This window comes from Varanus komodoensis, unplaced genomic scaffold (assembly GCF_004798865.1).
Source record: "Varanus komodoensis strain SLA01 unplaced genomic scaffold, ASM479886v1 scaffold18_3, whole genome shotgun sequence".
NCBI lineage: Eukaryota > Metazoa > Chordata > Lepidosauria > Squamata > Varanidae > Varanus > Varanus komodoensis.
The window spans coordinates 3,865,564-3,884,147 of NW_025335549.1; the positions used below are offsets into that span (position 1 = coordinate 3,865,564).

Sequence of the window (18,584 nt, forward strand, 5' to 3'; positions counted from 1 at the left end):
TAAGTTGGAATAGATTTATTTTTCTGCACACTTTATTTCTAACTTCCCAATCAAGCTTAAGATGTGTCAGCGTTCTATGTACATATTAACATATACGAAGTTTAACAGTGGCACCATAGAGCCAACCAAATGCCCCTGCACACATCCCTTCTGGATGGCTGCTTCGCTCACCAAGAAATTCAAGGCAAGGCACTTCTTAGGTATGTAAATCCAAAAGGTCTCAGAAGATGTGAAACACGCAGCGCATGTCACAGAATAAATATGAAGTCCATGAACAGAAGCAAAGCAGCTCCATTTAGCAAGTGGACATCGCCAATGTGCCTTTGAACAGAGATGTCTGGATTCCACAGATGGCCCAAAACAGGCAAGCGATGTAGCGCTGTTCTCTTATCTTCCTTTTCTTTTCCAGAAGGGACACCGCTCAACCCCTCCTCTGTCTTGCTGTTTCTTACTTGAACTGGTTGTCAATGAGAGTTCCTTTCATTTTGGCTTTCTTGGCTTCCAGCTCAGCCTGATTGGAAAAAAAAAAAGTAAAATTAAAACGACTAACATTCAAAGCCCTAATGTTTGGAGCCAGGTTGTCTGAAGGATCGCCTCCTCCTGCATGTATCTTGCTCAGACTCTGGGGTCATCTTTGGGGGTCCTTCTCTAGGAGCCCCTTCCAGAGCAAGTGGCTTCCAGGAAAATGTCTTTTTGGTTGTGGCACCAGGCGTTGGAATGAGCTCCCCAAAGAGCTGCGGGGTGTTGCATTGTGTGAAACCAGTCTGTATGGCAGCCTTACCCAAACCTAGATGTTTTAGACTACGATTCCAAGCATCCCTGACCACTGGCCATGTTGCCTGGGGCCCACAGGTGTTCAAATCTAAAACATCAAGGAGGCACCATACAGAGGAAGGCTTTCGAAGTACTTTGAAGACATGCAGTTTAAGCAGAAAGCTCGTGCAAGAACAATCGTGACATCGAACCATCCCGCAAAATGGGAGAGAGAGCAAAGAACATCGGACAGGAATGCTCACCAGCTCCTGCAGCCGCCTTTTGCTCATGCCCTTGCGCTCCAGCTGCTTCTCAATCACTTTGGCGTTCTGTGCGTATGAATCAGCAATTTCTCGCTGGAAAACACACCAGAGACGTGGAACGACAGGTTATTCTATGCCAGATATGCACACCAAGAAACGCACGGAAAAAAAAACACCGAGAGACTAACAGGCCCATCTTGGCTCTCTTTTTCCAAGAGAAAACTCTTGAAAACTCTAGGCAACCTAGACTGCGCCGGCTACTGCAGAGAAGGACGTGGAAAACTCACTGCTTCAATCTCTTCCTCCTCTTCATCAATGGTTGAGACGGTGACAGAGCTGAACTTGCCCATGTCCTTGGTCCGTTTGGTCATCATCACCTTGGAAGCAAAGAGGGGCTTTTAACTATTTTTAATTGGGTTCTTTCACTTAGACATTACAGAAGATCCTGTCTTCTAGTTCACAGCTCTGGTACCTAATACTGACAGCACAACAGAATTGGTGGGCTTCCTCTAGAACAAGGACAGGCAATCTGGGTTTGGATTCAGGAGACATCTTTCACAGCTGCAGAGGCTCCTCTCCCAGTTGCCTGTCACATCGGGAAGGATTCCCCTCTTTCATCCAGCACACACCACTCAGCAGAGTCCCTTGGTGGCCCCAAACAGAAGAAAGTCCACTCACCAGCCCACTGCAAATGCCAAAATCCAGATTCATCCCCTGCACATATTCTGAACTACAACTTCCATAATCCCTGACTATTGGCCATGCTGGCTGGGGTGGATGGGAGCTCAAGTTCAAAACATCTGAAGGGCAACAGGTTGGGGAAGGCTGCTGCCACACTTTGCCCCAAAGAGTCAGTATTGGAATAACATGGAATAAAGGGCTCAAGTTACAGGAAGCCAGGTTCTCGCTGAATGTCGGGAAGAACTTCCTGACTGTTAGAGCAGTTGGGCAATGGAACCAGAGACGCAGGGAGCCTGTAGGCTCCCCCACACTGGAGGCATCCAAGATGCAGCCGGACAGCCGCCTGAGAGGGATGGTTCAATGTGGAGTCCTGCACTGAGCAGGGGGTTGGACCTGGTGGCCTTCTGGCCCCTTCCAGTGCTACTGGTCTATGATCTCTTGTCATAACCAGAGGCCTGGTTTCCCCTCAAGGCCACCAGAATCCAGCAGCAAGTCCAGAGTGTGAAGCCGTCAGGCCTCACCTGCAATCATTCCCTAGCAGCTGGGCAAGAACGGCTTCCCCCAAGCAAGAAACCAATGGTGGAAAACATCCTTCTGCTCTCTACCTTCTTGGGTGGCTCTTGCTTCTGAGTGTAGATGTTGGTTTTCCCAAATCCCTGTCCAAATTTGACCACAGCACCATCAACAATAAATGTCACCGGGACATTCTTTTTCTGGTGTTGGTAAAAGAGAAGTAGACCACACCTAGGGAGGAAAATATCACATGTTTCTATCTCCCGCATAGAAAAGAATTAATGGATTGCTAGAATTCAACATTCCTGAAGAATCAAAGCAATTAGTCAGGCATGTACCTCGTTAAATAAAACAACAAAAGAGAGGAAACAAGAAACCTCTTCTAGAAGATCCAAGAAATCAAAGGGATATTCAAATCTAGATCAGGAGAACTGAGAGCCAAACAAGGGAACATACTATCTGAGCAGGAGAAAATAAACAGAAGGTGGAAAGAATATACAGAAGAGATTAAAGGATGGCAGACTCCTTTGGAGAGGAATCCTCTGAGGAAGAGCGTGCAATATCAGAAGGCAAAGTGAAAGCAACTCTGAAGACCCTTGGAAGGAATAAAGCACCCGGAGTAGACAGGACACCCACAGAACTATTTCAAACTGGAGAGAAGGAACTGGTCCAAATCCTAACAAGAGCATGCCAACAAATATGGAAAACTAAACAGTGGCCCACAGAATGGAAACATTCAACATACACCCCAATCTTCAAGAAAGTAGAAGCAAACGAGTGCAGCACCCAGAGCCACTGCACTAATTTCCCATGGAAGCAATGTGATGCCTGAAGTGTTGCACCAAAGAATATTACCCTCTATGGAGCAAGGAATGCCTGATGGTCAAGCTGGATTTCGAAAAGGAAGAAGCACTAGAAAATGTATTGCAAATATACATTGGTTATGGGAGCACGCCAAAGAATTTCAGAAGATCAGGAAAGCCTTTGACTGTTTGGATCATAGAAGCTAGAGATAGTCCTGAAAGGAAAGGGTTTGCCATGATTGTCCTGATGTATAACCTGTATTGTGGGCAAGAAGCTACCATGAGGACAGAATAAGGGGGGGAAAGGCATTGGTGTCAGACAAGAGTGTATTTAATCTCTTTTCTGGTCAACCTGTACACAGAACATATTGCAAGGAAAGCTGGATTAGGAGCAGAGGAAGGTGTGAAAAACAGGTAGAAGACACAACAATAATTTAAGATATGCAGATGATACCATATTACTGGCGGGAAGCAACCACAACTTGAAATAACTTCTGATGAATGTGAAAGGAGAACGCTAAAACAGGACTGGAAGTGAACATTAAGAAAACAAAAATAATGACCACACAATGTTCATGTCAGAAATGAAAAAATAAAAATTGTGGAAGACTGTACATGCCTTGACTCAATCATCAATTCAAAGGAAGACTACAGCCAAGAAATCTGAGACTGAGATTTGGAAAGAACTTAGAAAAGATCATCAAATCTATGGTCATTTAATTGGCGAGCAAGCCAAGATCATTCACACTACTGTATTCCCATACAGGCGTAGTGTTTACACATGCAAGAGTGTGTAAACTGGACAAGAAGATTAATGCGTTTTAAACATGGTGCTGGGGAAGAGATAAAGACCAACAAGAGAGTCCTGGGGCAGATCAAGCCAGAGCTTTCCCTAGAACCAAAAATGACAAAATTGAGGTTGTCATACTTTGGACACATCATGAGAAGGCCAGGCTCTCTGGAGAAGACAGTCGTGCAAAGGAAAGTCAAGGGCAGAAGAAAAGGATAGAAGATGGATTGACTCCATCAAGGAAGCCACAGCCTTGAACTTAGAAGAGCTGAGCAGGAAAGGAGGACGTTCATTCATAGGGTCGCCGTAAGTCAGCAGCAACTTGACTGCACCTGACTTCAAGAGAGATGGACATCAGCTTACTAATCACCACATTGCACTGGTACTGGTAACTTTTTATTTCATAATCATGAACGTGGAGATTGGTACAAGACACACGAAACCCACAGTATGCTGCCCTTCCTACCGTGCCCAGGCAATGCATCCCACAGAAGATACTCACTTTCCACACTTTTTCCTATATTGACGCTCAATACCCTCTGGCCTGTGGGAGGAAAATACACAAGACTGTGAAAAGAGGACAATACCCACATGGAAAACTGGTTTGCACGTCCCACAGCTTTGTAAACCCATAGTTAATCCATTGCTTGCTGTCCTACTCAGGGTTTGTCTGGAAGATGACAGAACAAACCTTTTTTCTTAGGTTGTCTCCAGGTTGTCTCCCTCCTCTTTCACCTGTTCCTCTCTGTATCCTAACTGCCTTTGTGGCACGGTTGCACGAGCATGTGCGATGACTTTCTTTTAATACACCACTCTTCTTGCTGCCTCTGTAGTATGGTGAATTAACCCACGTAACAAACCGTGGTTCTGGGTTCCTACACAGTGACAACCCACCCACCTTCCCCAGCAGAAGCAAGGAAGCTCACAACCCAACAACCAACTGTTGTCTGCAGCAGTATCACTGGGTTCACACATGGCAACAGCTCAGAATAAACCATCTTGTTCTTTTCATAAGCAGGTAGTTTTAAAAACATAGCAATGTTTTAAAACTTTTATGGACTTGATTACAAGCAGGGACGGCCCTAATATCAGGCAGAGCGACACTGCCTCTTCAGGCAGCAGAAATAGGGGAGAGGATGGGACTCCATTACCAGCTTTGAAATAAGGTTCTACTGCAGCTTCTATATGTGGAATCAGGGGAGGGGGATGCATTGGGTGGAAAAACATCTTGAGAAATCCCCATCTTGAAGGCAGGCTATGCAAGCACAGCACGTTTCTGAGGATTTGGATTTACCCACCGACGGAGGTAAACATTTTCCTCCTCCTCCGTGTTACAGAACTTGTGCGCATGTTTGGCAGCATCGATCACTCGGGCCCTGTCTCGGGGTCTCATGGGCAGCTTCTCTAGCTGACAGTCTGCAAGAAATCAGAAAGAGAGGAGCAGAATTGAAGGAGAAGCCACTCTTTCATGCCACAAGAGCGACATCCTGGCCAGCTAATGCTCCCTGCATCATCCATTCATTACAGAGTCATGCTGTAAACTTGGAAGGATCCTAAGAATCTGTTTACTCCTTTTTAAAATTTAAATGAACGGGGTTTTCTTCTGAGCCGATTCAGGATTTGAGACCAGATCAAGTAGTGCTTTGAGGACTACAAGCTCAAGATGCAATCCTGTTTAGCCAGGAAAAACGTTCCAGGGCTCCCAAGCATGCCCAGCTGGAGCGATGCTGGGAGCTGCAAGGCCGTTTTCGGTCCATGAATGCACAGGAGGGCAAGCTTGGGGGAAAGCATCCCTGAACTTGCTGGGGCTTAGCAAAATAGGTGATGGAAGGCCTTGGTCCCAGTGGCGGGGGAGGAGGGAGCCCTGGGCCTACTCTAGAGCAACACAGGCACCCGAACGCAGCCACTCCCTCAGCGCGTCGCCCGTCCCGGCCCGAAGCCCCCCCGAGGAAGGGCCGAGGGGGCTCGCCGCTTGCCCCGGCCGTGCAGGCGACGGAGGGCCCCGCGCTCACCCAGCACCAGCACCATCTGCCCGCACAGGCAGTAATAGACGTGCAGCGGCTTCTCGCCGTCGTCGTACTCCTCGCGGTCGCGCGTGTCCGAGCACACCACGGAGCGCGACACCACCTTCGGCATGATGGCGGCGGCGGCGGCGGAGAGGCGGCGCGCCCGGGGCCGCCTCCTCGGGCGCGCCGCCCCTCCGCCGGCGCCGCCCCCTGGAAGGCCGGAGCGCGGCGCGGCGACGCCCCGCCCGGCGCAGGCCGAAGGCGCCGGTGGCTCCCGCGTGGCGACCCGTTGACGCACGGCCCGTGCTCGGGCGCGGAAGGCGCGCTCCGGCGGGGGGAAGCCTGCAGCTCCCGGCAGCCGGCTGCGGGTGCCAAGCACCGTGGCTCTTCCCCCGTCTCTTTCCCAACAGAGCATCTGCTGCAACTCGGGAGATCCCCGTTCTAGTCCCATCTCAGGACTGACTCTCACTGGGTGACTTTGGACCAACAGCTGAGTCAGCCTAGCCTACCTCGCAGGGTGGCTGTTAGGAGGTGAAAAGGGAGAGGAACACCTTCCAAGTCCCCTTAGGGTCTTCGCAAGAAGAAGGCAGGCAGGATCACTGATGTAATCATAACGAGCATGCGTAGGACTGTGTCCTCCTTTCCCTGCACAGAAACCAGGCCAGCCCATTTGTTTTCCTGTCCTCTCACCATGTTAGTGTTGCACCCATATTTCATCTGTGCGCATCAGAGTGCCGATTTATTCATCATTATCACAGTACTAGCTCGTTATTTCAGCTTCATCCATCCATCTGCAAGCTGCAATTGTATCATGTTTTATTTATTCATTTTAAATATTCATATCCTGTCCTATACGAAAGTCGTCCCAGGACAGCTTACCAAAACTATAATAAGCAAGCAACAAATAACAACAAACAACCTAAAACATAATATCAACAAAATCAAAAATATGTCAAACCGTTACATGAGAAACCTATTTTAACATTATTTAGTGATATGTTGTTTATTGATTTGAAATTAACAAACCCAAATGTGATTAGGGACACATCAGGTGTCACATTTAATTGCACAGCAATTAATAATTGCACAGCACTTACTCATGGCTGTCCAGAGGTCTCAGCTTTTTAGGATGGTTTCATTTAGCTTATTTATTTATGCATTTCATGGCATAATCCTATGTGTGTTTAGAAAGGAAAAAACCCCACCACTCCCAGCACCTTTTTCCTGTCCAAACATGCACAGGATTGTGCTTTAAAGCACTTACCCTTTGGCCAGGAAGATACTTGCTCTCAGGGAAATGTGCACATGGCAACAGTGGGCAATCTTTCTAAAATCAAGGGCCACATTTTAACCTTTACGGAGGCCGACTTCCTGCATGGTAAAACAGAAAAAAGCATCACAACTCTAAGGAGTGCTGGAAATCGCACAATTTGTTCCCAATTGAACATGCATAAGAGTGCACCTGAAGAGCACAACCTTTGGTGTGTAACCACTTGTATGTTTATACCAAAAAAGCATGCCTCACCAGCACTTTGGTGGCCTGCAGCGAATGATGGACGTTGTAGGCTTTTCTTCCATCAAACTTGCATAAAATTACAAACCAGTACCCTGCGTTCCCAGATCAGGTTACAGATTAATAACATGATGTCCACTCTCAGGTTTATAGTCTCCAAAGATAAGACCTAAAAAGAAAAAGGAAAACACTGATGGGTATTTCTGGCTTTATAAAAATTCTTATTTACTTAGGCTGGACATGCACATGGTAGGTATTTCATGAGCAGAGCCGGCTGCAGTCAGGGGTCAGACTAGATGGCCCAGGAGACCCATTCTGACTTGCTCTGTTTCTGTGTTTCTGCTTGTGTCACATTGCATCGTCCTTGTTGATGCTATTTGGTTGGATCTAAACTTTAAACTGCTTTGGGAGCCTCTATGCCCCTAAAGTTGTATGTTAATGCTTAAAACAGCAGCTTTTTTGTCATGTTACTTGCATCAGTTAAATGAAGACATCTCACTGGTGTCACACTGGATCTATATCTGTGACTGAGAACTAGGGAGTAGTTGGTTTTACTTTTATTAATCACTTTTTCAAATTTTTTTAGATTGCCTTTGAGCCAATATCTTTCAAGGTGGTGAAAAAACAGTTTAATGACAAACTAAACTAGGCTGGCAATGTCTACAATTTCTGTCCTAGCCACATAGCTGCCAACATAGTCATAGGTGAGGAATAATTCGAGTTGTAAGCCAAAGTATGTGCAGACCCACTGGTTGTCCAACCCTATATTAGAAGTTAGGCCACGAGACACGATTAAGCAGGTCCCAGCCCACAGGAGATGACATACAAATTTAGGGGGGCTGTCAAAGAAATGTGTGTTGGGTTGAAACCTTCCCATCCACAATTCAGCACACAAATATCAGGGTTGGCCACATTTCAGACTTTCAGAATCTACTTTGTTTTGTCCAGAATTCTAAGATCTACCTGCCATATCATGGTGCAAAAACCCACATATCTGACATTCAAGTAATTCTGTTTGTCTTTGATTTGTCTTGAGTAGCTGTTGCAATATCTATTTACAATTTGGGATGCAACCATATGGATATTTAGGATTAGCGTGGCTGGCTGCCACATGCTGGGCATTAAACTTTTTTTTTTCTGTATCAGCACACAAACTAGCATTAGAACTGAATGGAGCTCATAACATTTCAGCAGCAAAATCCACTTCTGATTACCCCAAGCTTTTGTCATTTCGGCAGTCCATAAGTGCTTGGAGGGAGTCATAAATTCTTGCCAATGAATAGTAAATCACACAGATATGTTTAAGATCCAGTCTTGCCTTCTACCCTTCCTTTATGTTTGTAACTTGTATCTGAGTAAATTCTGTGTGTGTGTTTCTTTGTGCGTGCTCCAGTGGTGTATTATGAAAATCATGGGCTAATGAGAATAAGTTGTCTACCTGATACATTTCAAACGAAAATATTAAATAGACTGTTTTGATGGCCAATTACAAAAATAATAAGCCTATTAAATAATCTAGACCCTGTTTATACTAAAGGGTCCTGATCATAATTAAAAAAGTAAATTGAATGCAGGACCAATTGCAAGTATTCTGGACTGCTCCCAAACCGTGGTTTATATAACTGTGTAATTCCTTCCAGGGGTCCTGGACTTCAGTTTCCATCAGCATGCAGAATGTGGATGCTGGGGTCTGTACTGCAAAACCCCTGGTAGGCACCATGTAGAAAAAGAACGACGTAGGGATACAGAACCTCAGATGGCCACTGAACAACTGAATTTGTCACACCCCCTTGGCCTTCTTTCTCCACTGGCATGCAGCCCCAAGGAAATGCCATTCAGCCTTTGAGCAAAAAGAGGCTCGGTGCCCCAATGTCCACTAATGGCGACCACAATAATTATTTGATTATCACTGCTATTATTAATTTCATCTCTATACCACCACACAGCCAAAGCTTTCTGGGCAGTTTATGACAGTCCATTAAAATACAGAAAAACAGAAAAAAAAATAGCTAAGAACAGTCGCTAAATACTGATAAGTATGATAGCAACTAAAAAACGAGAAACTAACCTAAAGAAATACTAAGGCTACAATTACCGTGGTCAATTACTCATGCGAAACGCAAATACACATAGGAAGAGGATGGTTTATATAACCCAGACATGAGCCCCGCCCAGAGGCGTGGCTACCCATCCCTTGCTGACCAATAAGGAGGAGAATGCCCAGAAGAAGCCTGTGGGCGATAAGCTCTTAAAGAGCCTTCTAGACTGGCTGGTTTCTCCTTTTCCTGTTGGTATTGTCCAGAATCCTTCGGTTGGCGTCACCGCCCACTCTTCTCCCGAGCTCGCTCCCAGCGTCTCTTTCTACTGGCATCGCCACCTCCCTCGAAGCACCGCCTCCCTTCTCTCTCAACCCCGCTTGAAGCTGCACAGTGGTACGGCCCGACGTGATTCGGCTGCATCTAGCACCGCCTCCTATCTATGCTCAAAGCGCGCCCCCTTCAGCACAGGCAGTGGTGCGGCCCGGCATTGCCCAGCAGCCTCCGCCGCCGCCGCCGTAGTTAAGGCCGCGGTGTTTGTCGCGCCGCCTCCCCCCATTGTTGAAGCGAAAGTGGTAGAGGCCGCTATTGCTCAGGAAAGCCGCTCGGAACCAGCCGCTGCCGTCTTGTGTTCCCCGTTCTCGCCTCGCCTTGCCTGGGCCGGTGTATGAGTGATTCATAACCGCGAGCCCGCCATGTCCACGCCCGCCCGGAGGCGCCTCATGCGGGACTTTAAGAGGTAGAGCGCCGAGGGGGCACCCCGGAGCGGCGGGGGGCGGGGGGCGGCGGGAGGAAAAAGGTGAGGCGATCCAACATGGCGGCGGCAGAGGGAGCGCTACGCCGCTAGCGTAGTGCCGCCGTTCCGCTACTGGCGCAGGGCCGCCGCCGGCGCGTGGAAGGGGAGCGGGGCGCTACGCCGTTTGCGCGGACGGGGGGGAAGCGACTTTCGCTCCCGTTCGCTCCGACTCCTGACTGGGCGCCCTTTCCGTGTCTCCCCACAGGCTACAGGAGGACCCCCCGGCTGGAGTCAGCGGGGCCCCCTCGGAGAACAACATCATGGTGTGGAACGCGGTCATCTTCGGGTGAGTAGGCCGGACGGGGCCGGATCCCCCTTTCCCACGCCTCCCAGTCGCCCCTTTTTGCTTTGCTTTGCTTGGGAGGAAAAGAAGACGAAATAATGACTCCTGGTAGGCTCGAAAACTGCCTCCAATCTAGCATCTGCAGATGCTTTGGACGACAAGCCCCATAGTCCCCCGCCAAATGGCCAGTAGCCAGGAACACGGTCGGGTGAGGGGGTTGTCGTTCAAACCATCTAGCGGGATCGGAGCTGGCAAGGGCTGCTCTAAATCGGCCTTATCCGTGCTGTTGCCGCCTTTCAGAGGTGCTTGCTGTGAAGCTCCTGCAGCCTCGGCCAGCAGGGCAGGTGATCGCCCAGCAAGATTTAGCAGAGAAGTGCTAAGCAGGAAGATCCTCTTTTCACCTTATAGGCTAGGAGGTGGACTATCAATTCAAAGGGGGAAGCATTAGCTGGCTTGCTCAGGCTGCATACATCAAAAGGACCCTCATTAGTGGACCTGAAACCCCTGGCAAGAAGTATACCCTTATAATTCAATTATAAATGATGTTCATTTTGAAGGACCAGTTGTTAAAAGGCAGCTTTGAGCCCACAGCCAGGGTAGCATAGTTCTAAGTTGTTAACATGACTCCTGGTAGCACTAATTTTGTATGTTAATCTTCCTGACGATCCTGTGAGGTAGTTTAGTAGGGTGTGCATGGACATTATTCCTAATGGAGCATCTTGAACATGATTGTTACTGCCCAGCATATGTACAGGGGAAGTCATTTCTGCGGGAGGGCACTGCCCCAGAGAAGGCCCATCGCTGTGTTGCAGCCCGATGGGACCCTGCAGGGTGCTGGCACAGACAGCAAGAGCTCCCCCGAACATTGGAGTGGCTAATAAGTCTATGTAGTGGGAGGCAGTCTTTCCAGTAATCTGGTCTGAAGTTGCTTAGGGCTTTATGTCACTATAATAGCCTGAGCTGTGGATGGTAGCAAACTGGTAACCAGCGCAGCTCTTCTCGGCACAGGTGTTATGTACTGTACTGTAGCAGCTTTGCCACACCATTCTGTATCAACTGCATCCTCTGGGCCAGTCTCAAGGGCAGCACCACATAGAGGGCACTACAGTAGTCCAGGCTCTAGGTTATCAATAAACGTATCACAGTGGGTAACCTATCCCTGTTCAGGAATGGCTGCAGTTCACATACCAGCAGAAGTGCCTCCTGTTCTTCCTATGAAGAGATCGGGGTGTTACCCACAACTCTTTTATCCTTCTCTCATTTTAGCCTTGTGACACCCCTATAAGTAGACTCACTGGGGAGCTGTGCAGATCCTGTTACCAGAAAGTATAATTGTGGTGGCCAACAAAAAAGCCTGCAGCTTGTTGTGCTACAAGTGTAAGAAGCTGCTTGTAAAGTGGCTCCCAGGGCAGGGACACACAAACTTCAGGTCACATCTCTGGATTGAAAAGCAGTACTGATGTCTTGGACTAGAAGGGAAATGGCATTGACAGCATGTGGTGTGCCATTGCTTCTCCCCTGCGCTAGGGATTTGAAAAAGGTGCACTTCGCCTCTGTGGTGCCAGAAAGCAAGGCCACTTAAAACAGCGGTTGGCCACCCAGTCCTCCCAGTGTTTGTATTTCTTTGCAAAATGAGGTTTGTAACCTCTCTCAGCATGAGGTTTCCTGTGGGCTTTATGACTGATCAAGGATTTGAACCTGTATCTCCTTGTCCAAAGACTTGGTAGCGTTCAAATTTTTTTGGCATCCTTCCCATAATGAGTCCTATGCTAAGGATTTAAGATTACACCCTAAGGTGTTTACAGAGGGCAGTACCAGGGTATCACTGTTGCTCCCATATACTGACAGCACACCAAAGACTGTAACCACCATGTTTTTGTTTGGCTGCATTTAGCAAGGGAGAATTCAATAACGCCAGGCAAGCTGTCTTTAAGGGAAGTTTCTTTGTCTTTGCTGTACAAAAATGGACTGCTTGTTTGAATGAACTGTGATGAAGAACGCACATTCCTTTCTTCCTGCATATCTCTGTAGTATGCACACCTCCACATACTGTTCTGTTGCTCCCAGAAGGGCTGCTTAAGCAACTCCACCTGCTGAAATGATGTAGGCAGCAACAGGGAATGCAGCCTCCTTGGTGGTAGAGCCCGTGCTGAAGAGAGGCCTGCCCAGCTTATTTGCCAAGCTGTAGGAAGCTACTATTTTCAGCCAAGCATCTCCTACTTAAGGTTTTACCTACAAATGATCTTAATTCATCTTTAGTTATTTCGCAATCTAAGTTTTATTTACAGTCTGAATAACCCGCTTGGAGATCTTCATCGATACAGTGGGGTGCAGATTTTTCTTCAGACACGTATTCTCATTGAGCTGAGATGTTCCACTCCCTCCTATATCACCCCTTGTCTGTATGGGAGTCCCAGTTTGCCCTGTCTGAGAGACCAGGAGAAACATTACATTGGCGTGATTGTCATTCACACATTTGTGAGGAGTGTTCTTGCATCCTAATTAAAAACCAAGCTTCAGTATATGCAACCACATTTGTGTATATTGCCCATGTGCCTTCCCTTTCCTTAGCATTTAGGTTGTGTTCTTCAGGTTGGCCTCCCCGTGTTGTTTTGTAACATGCTACTCGACTCAGTGTTGACTAGAAAACTTCCAGGTTGCCTGTATATCTGACAGAGACTCTTGACTATGAGCATTATTTGCTTTTATTCAGAGAAGGAAGCAAATGTAGCCCACTTTTTAGTTCAGTATTTGTCCAATTCCGCTGCAGTGAATAGTAGTTGCCATAGAGTATTAGAGACAACACTGCCATCATATGGTTATCTTTTCTTAAAAGTTGCAGTACACTGGAGTTGGACGGGAGGATGGGCAAGTCAAGTGGGCAGCTTCAGTAGCTCTGCAGTTGGTGTTGAGAGGCCGTACTTTGGAGGATTAGGTGAGGGTTTCCTCCTGTTATTAGTGCTGAATGGGCACCTGGCTTGTGGGTGTGGAATTGGAGATGGAACAGTGTAACAGCTAGGGGAGGCGGCCTCATAGCGGCGATGTACAATAGTGAAACCGCCAGAGGAAATGGTGAGCCTGTGTTAGGTTTGTTCTCTTGGAGACCGTGAACTTTCTTTACTCCAAACTCTGTATGCTGGGACTGGAAAAAATTCAGCTGCATGTCGTTTTTAAGAAGCTGACCAACAGTTCGACATTAAATTAGCTGTGACAAACCGCATGTGAGATGTTGACATCCTGTCTCCTCTTTCAGGCCTGAGGGAACCCCGTTTGAAGATGGTAAGTATTTCAGCAAATTCCTTTTCCAGTGATCATATATTTGATGTGATCTGTCTTGGTTTATCCTCTGATTCTGCATCAGAAATTCTTGCAGGGTCGCATCAAAGCAGAAATCCAATTCTTCTGTCCCAGTGTTGGAGGGGGAGATGTCCAGCCCTTTCTTTTTCACACATTAAAGCTATAAATCCATCTTTGGAAGCACAAGCGAGGGGAAGAAGAAGTTGACTGAAATGTTGCGTGTTCCAGTTAATCACTTTGCTTTGAAGTGGTGAACAGGCATAACTTATTAATTAGTGACCTTCACAAAAGAGGGAATACTTTTGTGACCACCAGGTATTGGGCACACAGGAGATGACACTCTTAGTACAGATACTGCTGCTGTCTTACAACATTCCACTCGTGTGATCCTCTCTGCCCATTGGTCAAAAACTGGGCGTTGATCACTGCAACCATTTCCTTGATCCCTTCACATCTCTCTGACACTCTGCTGCCACCATTGCTCATCTCCCCAGCTGTGGTGGCCATATCACAGCCTTGCTCAAAACCCTGTACTGGGTTTCCACTTGCTCCTGGATCCAGCACAAATTGCTCATCCTTCTGTTCAGAGCCCTCTGGGGCATCGCCATCTCTTAATCCCAGTACATCTCCACCTATGATCTCTGCTCCTCCAGCTCTCCCACTCTCAGTTCTCCAAAGGTCTTCCTTAGATGACTCCACCCCTGCTGCCTCTTACCAGAACTGCCTCCTGGATGCCACCTCCTTCAGGCTCCCCCAAAATCAATGTAGTAGGACAATCCGTTGTCCTGCAGTAAGTATTCCTGTACAAGTGAAGCAACGCACATGCTTTCCCTGTCGCTAGTCCCCTCCCTTGCTTGTCTCTTTCGATCACATTATCGATTGCAGGCCCTCTGAGCCCTGTTGCACTCTGTTGAGCAGCATAACCACTAATGGAGCTCCTTAAATAGTCACGCCCTGCCTATGCGCTTTCCAGAGGCGTCTAGTCTGACTGACCTCTGAAAGCCAGACTAGTCCTTGAATCTCCCTTTTGCACAGGAGTTCTGCGAAGCAGCTGGGGCATCTGCATTTGGGTGCATCAGCGGGTGCAGGAAAACGACAGTCAGTAATACTTAGATCCCGCCTCTCTCAATTGCAGGAACTTTCAAGCTTACCATAGAATTCACAGAAGAATATCCAAACAAGCCGCCTACTGTTAGATTTGTGTCTAAAATGTTTCATCCAAATGGTATGTACCCTTTAAACGTGCCTGTGATTTGTACAGCATTGATCAAGGACAGAAATGGAGCATAGACTGATAGTTCAAGGGAATCCTGGTCAAAAAAATCAAATGCATGTTCCTGAGCATCCCATCCTGTTGGCTGCTAAGTTCCTAGCGAAAGTGAATGGCTCGATCCAGTCATCCCCCTAATCTCCAAGCTGTAGCATTCACTCAGTGTGAAGGCAAGGGAAACATTAATTGTAAGTGGATTTAATCAGTGTTGCTGCAGTTGCAGGATTCCATCATTGAGTGGGTTGGGCTAGATGACCTCCAAGACCCATTCGAATATAAAGTGTGTTGGTCCCCAAATAAGAGAGTCTCCATGGACTCAGTTTGGGGTTCTTGTAGTTAGAGCCCCTGACTCTGATTGTACAGCTGAGATATTCACAGCAAACGTGATAGGACCCTATACCAAATAAAATATTTTTCTGACTACTAGCAAAATACAACAAATTAACCTTTTAGCACTTCTGTAGTATTTCTGGGGGAAAAACTATAGCTTTATTCTTAACTGATATTCTCATTTTGCATATATGTGATCTGCAGCTACAAAGTTCCTATTAGACCACTGTATGTATGTTACTAGGATAACTTGGGAAAATGTGTTCCTGCAGCTTAATCCTTGTTTGAAAGATCATACTGTGAACATCATCATAACTAATGTTGTGAGTTCATAAAGGAGAATATAACAGTGAAACAAGGTGAACTTGAAAGACTCCTTTAGCCAGGGGCCTGGTCCATAACTCCTATGGAAGTCAGATATTTGAGGCACAAGCTCATGGACGCTTGTTACATGGGTTACTTTAGGTGTTTATACAGCAAATGAGGATAATGATCTGAGCATGCAATCTGGGGATAAGAAAGAACTTGCAAGCACTGCATCTTGTTATGAAAGCCATTCATTTCCTTTTATAGTCTATGCAGATGGTAGTATATGTCTGGATATTCTTCAGAACCGTTGGAGTCCTACCTATGATGTATCGTCCATCTTAACATCCATACAGGTAACATCATGACTACCAGCTGAAGTTGCTAGCATGGTCTGAATTGGTGCTTCCATTTTTATGTGTGAGAGGAAACTACAGTCTGGTCAGCCATCTGCCCTGGGGATAACCGTCCCATCATTGTTCCTTACCCATCTTTTTGAAAGAACATATGCATCTGACCCAATCATTTAGTGGCTAGAATGGATAAAATTTAAAATAATATCTGAAATATCTTGTATTTTAGTTTAAAGCCGCACGGGAAGTGTAAAAAGTATTTAAATCATTCATAGAAACATCCCCCAAATAGAGTACAGTGGTATATTTCTAAGTAGTCTTCCAGTTCTGTTCACTGATTCCCCTAGCTTCCCAAATACTGAAATACATTTCCTGTTCCTTGTCAGCCTTGTAAGCACAGGAGAGAGAGATGAATGGAAATGGTTTTATATACTGTAACAGTCCTGAGGAGTTACCGGTTTTGTTCAATCCATTCAGTCCATTTTATAGGTTGTCAGGTGTTTTCTTTCTTTCCCTTTGTTGCAGCTTGATGGAATGCAATTTCTTTACCACAAAATCACTCTAATGGTGCATATGAGCCCTAATGCAAATCAGCACATATGCAAACATGAAAAACTTGTCCACAAATCTTCATAATGGAAGAAAAAAACTGGTCCACTCAACTGGATCCATTACAGGTTTCTCCAATGGCACTAGTTACCCCCCAATCATCCATAGGTTAAGAAACATTGCAGTTTTCTTTCTTTTGGAGATTGATTTTTTTCTATATATTTTTATACTTGAAGATTCTTTTCAAACCAGTATATTTATAGGTGTGTACCTGTCTGTGAATGCTTGTATTCTGTGTACAAATAACTCTCTGCTGCAGTCTTTGGGGAGCATCCCCCCCCTCCATTTTATTTGTAATTCTGGAAACTTTCAGAAGTTCTCCCCCCTCAACGTTTTGTCTGAAAGCAATGTGGGAGGTGGTCTTGGATACATATCAGCTGGCTGGTTGTTTCCCTTGGCTCTGTTTTGCGGTGAACTGTTTATCCATGAAAATAGATTCTGAGTACAGTCCGTTTAATTGTTAAGGATTTAGCCTGAACCTGTGTGCTTATAGCGGAGATTACTTAATTAGTGCGGGATGGGTGTAGGCTAAGAATGAGACCAGAAATATCCAGGAAAGATTTGTAATGTCCACTGGACCTGTAAAACTTTGCTGTATGAACGAGCTGAATCCACCACCTTGCTTGTTTGTGTGAAAAGCCGCGGTGATGCCAGACCTAACCCATCTTTTTCTTCTAAAACAGTCTTTACTGGATGAGCCTAACCCAAACAGTCCAGCAAACAGCCAGGCAGCTCAACTATACCAAGAGAATAAGCGGGAATACGAAAAACGGGTTTCTGCAATAGTAGAACAGAGCTGGCGTGACTGTTGACCTTGGATGGTGCAAATGAACACTCTGATGAGGAAAATATATGTATGAAGTGTCTGAGTCGTCATCCTGCTCCTCCTAGCATCACTGCATTTACTTTGAGAGCAAAATAGCTGTTGTGCTGTTGCCACCCACCCTTGCTGAAGCTTCTTTCTCCTTGGACATCAGAAAGCACCCCCTCCCCTTTCCCCTTGAGGTCAAAATGTACTGTACTTGGGTTACTTGTAAAAGAATGGCTGAGGCTGAATCCCACTCTCTGTGGTCTACCATCTCCAGTCTTAAGGCGGCATTGTGCATTTCTGTAGTGTACACTAAGCTTTTAATTGTAATTGTGTTATACACAGTGATGCTTATGTGTAGCTTGATTTAAAAAAAAGGGATGTTTATATACAATATACATTTTTAACTATGACTCAAGTGCTGATCTGTCCAGGCTGGTCATTTAACTGCTGGTATCAACTTCACTGCACCTGTAAGCATTGTGTGAAGGACTTAACTGTCTCTGCTGCTTCCCATACTTCTTGTGGGTGGGGTTTCTGTTAAGCAGGATTTTGGCTTTGCAAATTAAAATTCCGTCTCAAGCTCATTAAAAGAATGGAAGGGAAAGGGGGTTGCTGCCTGCTTCTGTGGGTTGTGTCTGTATAGTGCAATGATGCATTTGAGGTTAAATGCTATGTATCCTTCCTGTAGGACTCCTAAAAATATCAAAACTGCATAGTAGCTCTCACAACCTCCAGGTATAGCTATGGGCAAGGGACAGGAGCTGACAATTACTTGGCTGATGGTAAAAGGATAAAGTTTAAAAAAAGCTTAAAAATCCACTTTCCTTCTATGATTTTAATCTCTACCTCTTCTGCTGGAGAAGATAACCAGAGGCTAGAATTTTGCTTTGCTGGAAAAAGTAAGATCACAAGTGTCACTAGTGCATGCCTCATTCTTCTCTTCCCCTCAGTTCTACAAAGTTCCGCCTTTGCAAAAGCGTTTTTGTAAAGCTCCATTTGTACATTTTGGGTACCTTAAGCAGCAGTGTGGAAGGAGACTGATCAGTGTATTTGTCTGCTCTTCCAGTGTCTTCTGCATATACATGGATCTGTTGAGTACAACTTTGCACAAGTAACCCATGTAAGAAACTGTACATTTTTCAATTACTTGTAAATAAATGTGTGACCTTAA

The 18,584-nt window shown here is 46.1% G+C and overlaps 2 protein-coding genes across 3 annotated transcripts; one reads left to right on the top strand and one right to left on the bottom strand.

Annotated features, from left to right (window-relative positions):
• On the bottom strand, window positions 1-6,582 carry STEEP1 (STING1 ER exit protein 1). Of its 2 annotated transcripts, none has more exons than XM_044427495.1 (7): window positions 6,500-6,582; window positions 5,102-5,219; window positions 4,306-4,347; window positions 2,303-2,441; window positions 1,304-1,393; window positions 1,017-1,109; window positions 1-511 (listed from the first exon to the last, which is right to left on the bottom strand). In XM_044427495.1, exons 2-7 carry the CDS (start codon window positions 5,194-5,196, stop codon window positions 449-451), a joined length of 522 nt encoding a protein of 173 aa, XP_044283430.1. In that variant the 5' UTR covers window positions 5,197-5,219; window positions 6,500-6,582; the 3' UTR covers window positions 1-448. The 2 variants fall into 2 exon arrangements, with proteins under 2 accessions (XP_044283430.1, XP_044283429.1); XM_044427494.1 differs by lacking the exon at window positions 6,500-6,582 and adding an exon at window positions 5,816-5,963.
• A 3,218-nt stretch (window positions 6,583-9,800) lies between these two features.
• UBE2A (ubiquitin conjugating enzyme E2 A) lies at window positions 9,801-18,584 on the top strand. The gene is made up of 6 exons (XM_044427272.1): window positions 9,801-10,097; window positions 10,360-10,440; window positions 13,691-13,716; window positions 14,870-14,959; window positions 15,908-15,996; window positions 17,286-18,584. Exons 1-6 carry the CDS (start codon window positions 10,054-10,056, stop codon window positions 17,412-17,414), a joined length of 459 nt encoding a protein of 152 aa, XP_044283207.1. The 5' UTR covers window positions 9,801-10,053; the 3' UTR covers window positions 17,415-18,584.

Excerpts from the sequence above, each read along its gene's own strand:
- STEEP1 (XM_044427494.1), bottom strand. The coding sequence starts at position 5,939 with ATGCCGAAGGTGGTGTCGCGCTCCGTGGTGTGCTCGGACACGCGCGAC. Across the intron at positions 5,220-5,815 it reads GCAGATGGTGCTGGTGCTGG|ACTGTCAGCTAGAGAAGCTG; the intron begins GTGAGCGCGGGG and ends GATTTCTTGCAG. Across the intron at positions 512-1,016 it reads AAAGGCGGCTGCAGGAGCTG|GCTGAGCTGGAAGCCAAGAA; the intron begins GTGAGCATTCCT and ends TTTTCCAATCAG.
- UBE2A (XM_044427272.1), top strand. The coding sequence starts at position 10,054 with ATGTCCACGCCCGCCCGGAGGCGCCTCATGCGGGACTTTAAGAG. Across the intron at positions 10,441-13,690 it reads TGGAACGCGGTCATCTTCGG|GCCTGAGGGAACCCCGTTTG; the intron begins GTGAGTAGGCCG and ends CTCCTCTTTCAG. Across the intron at positions 15,997-17,285 it reads CCATCTTAACATCCATACAG|TCTTTACTGGATGAGCCTAA; the intron begins GTAACATCATGA and ends CTTCTAAAACAG.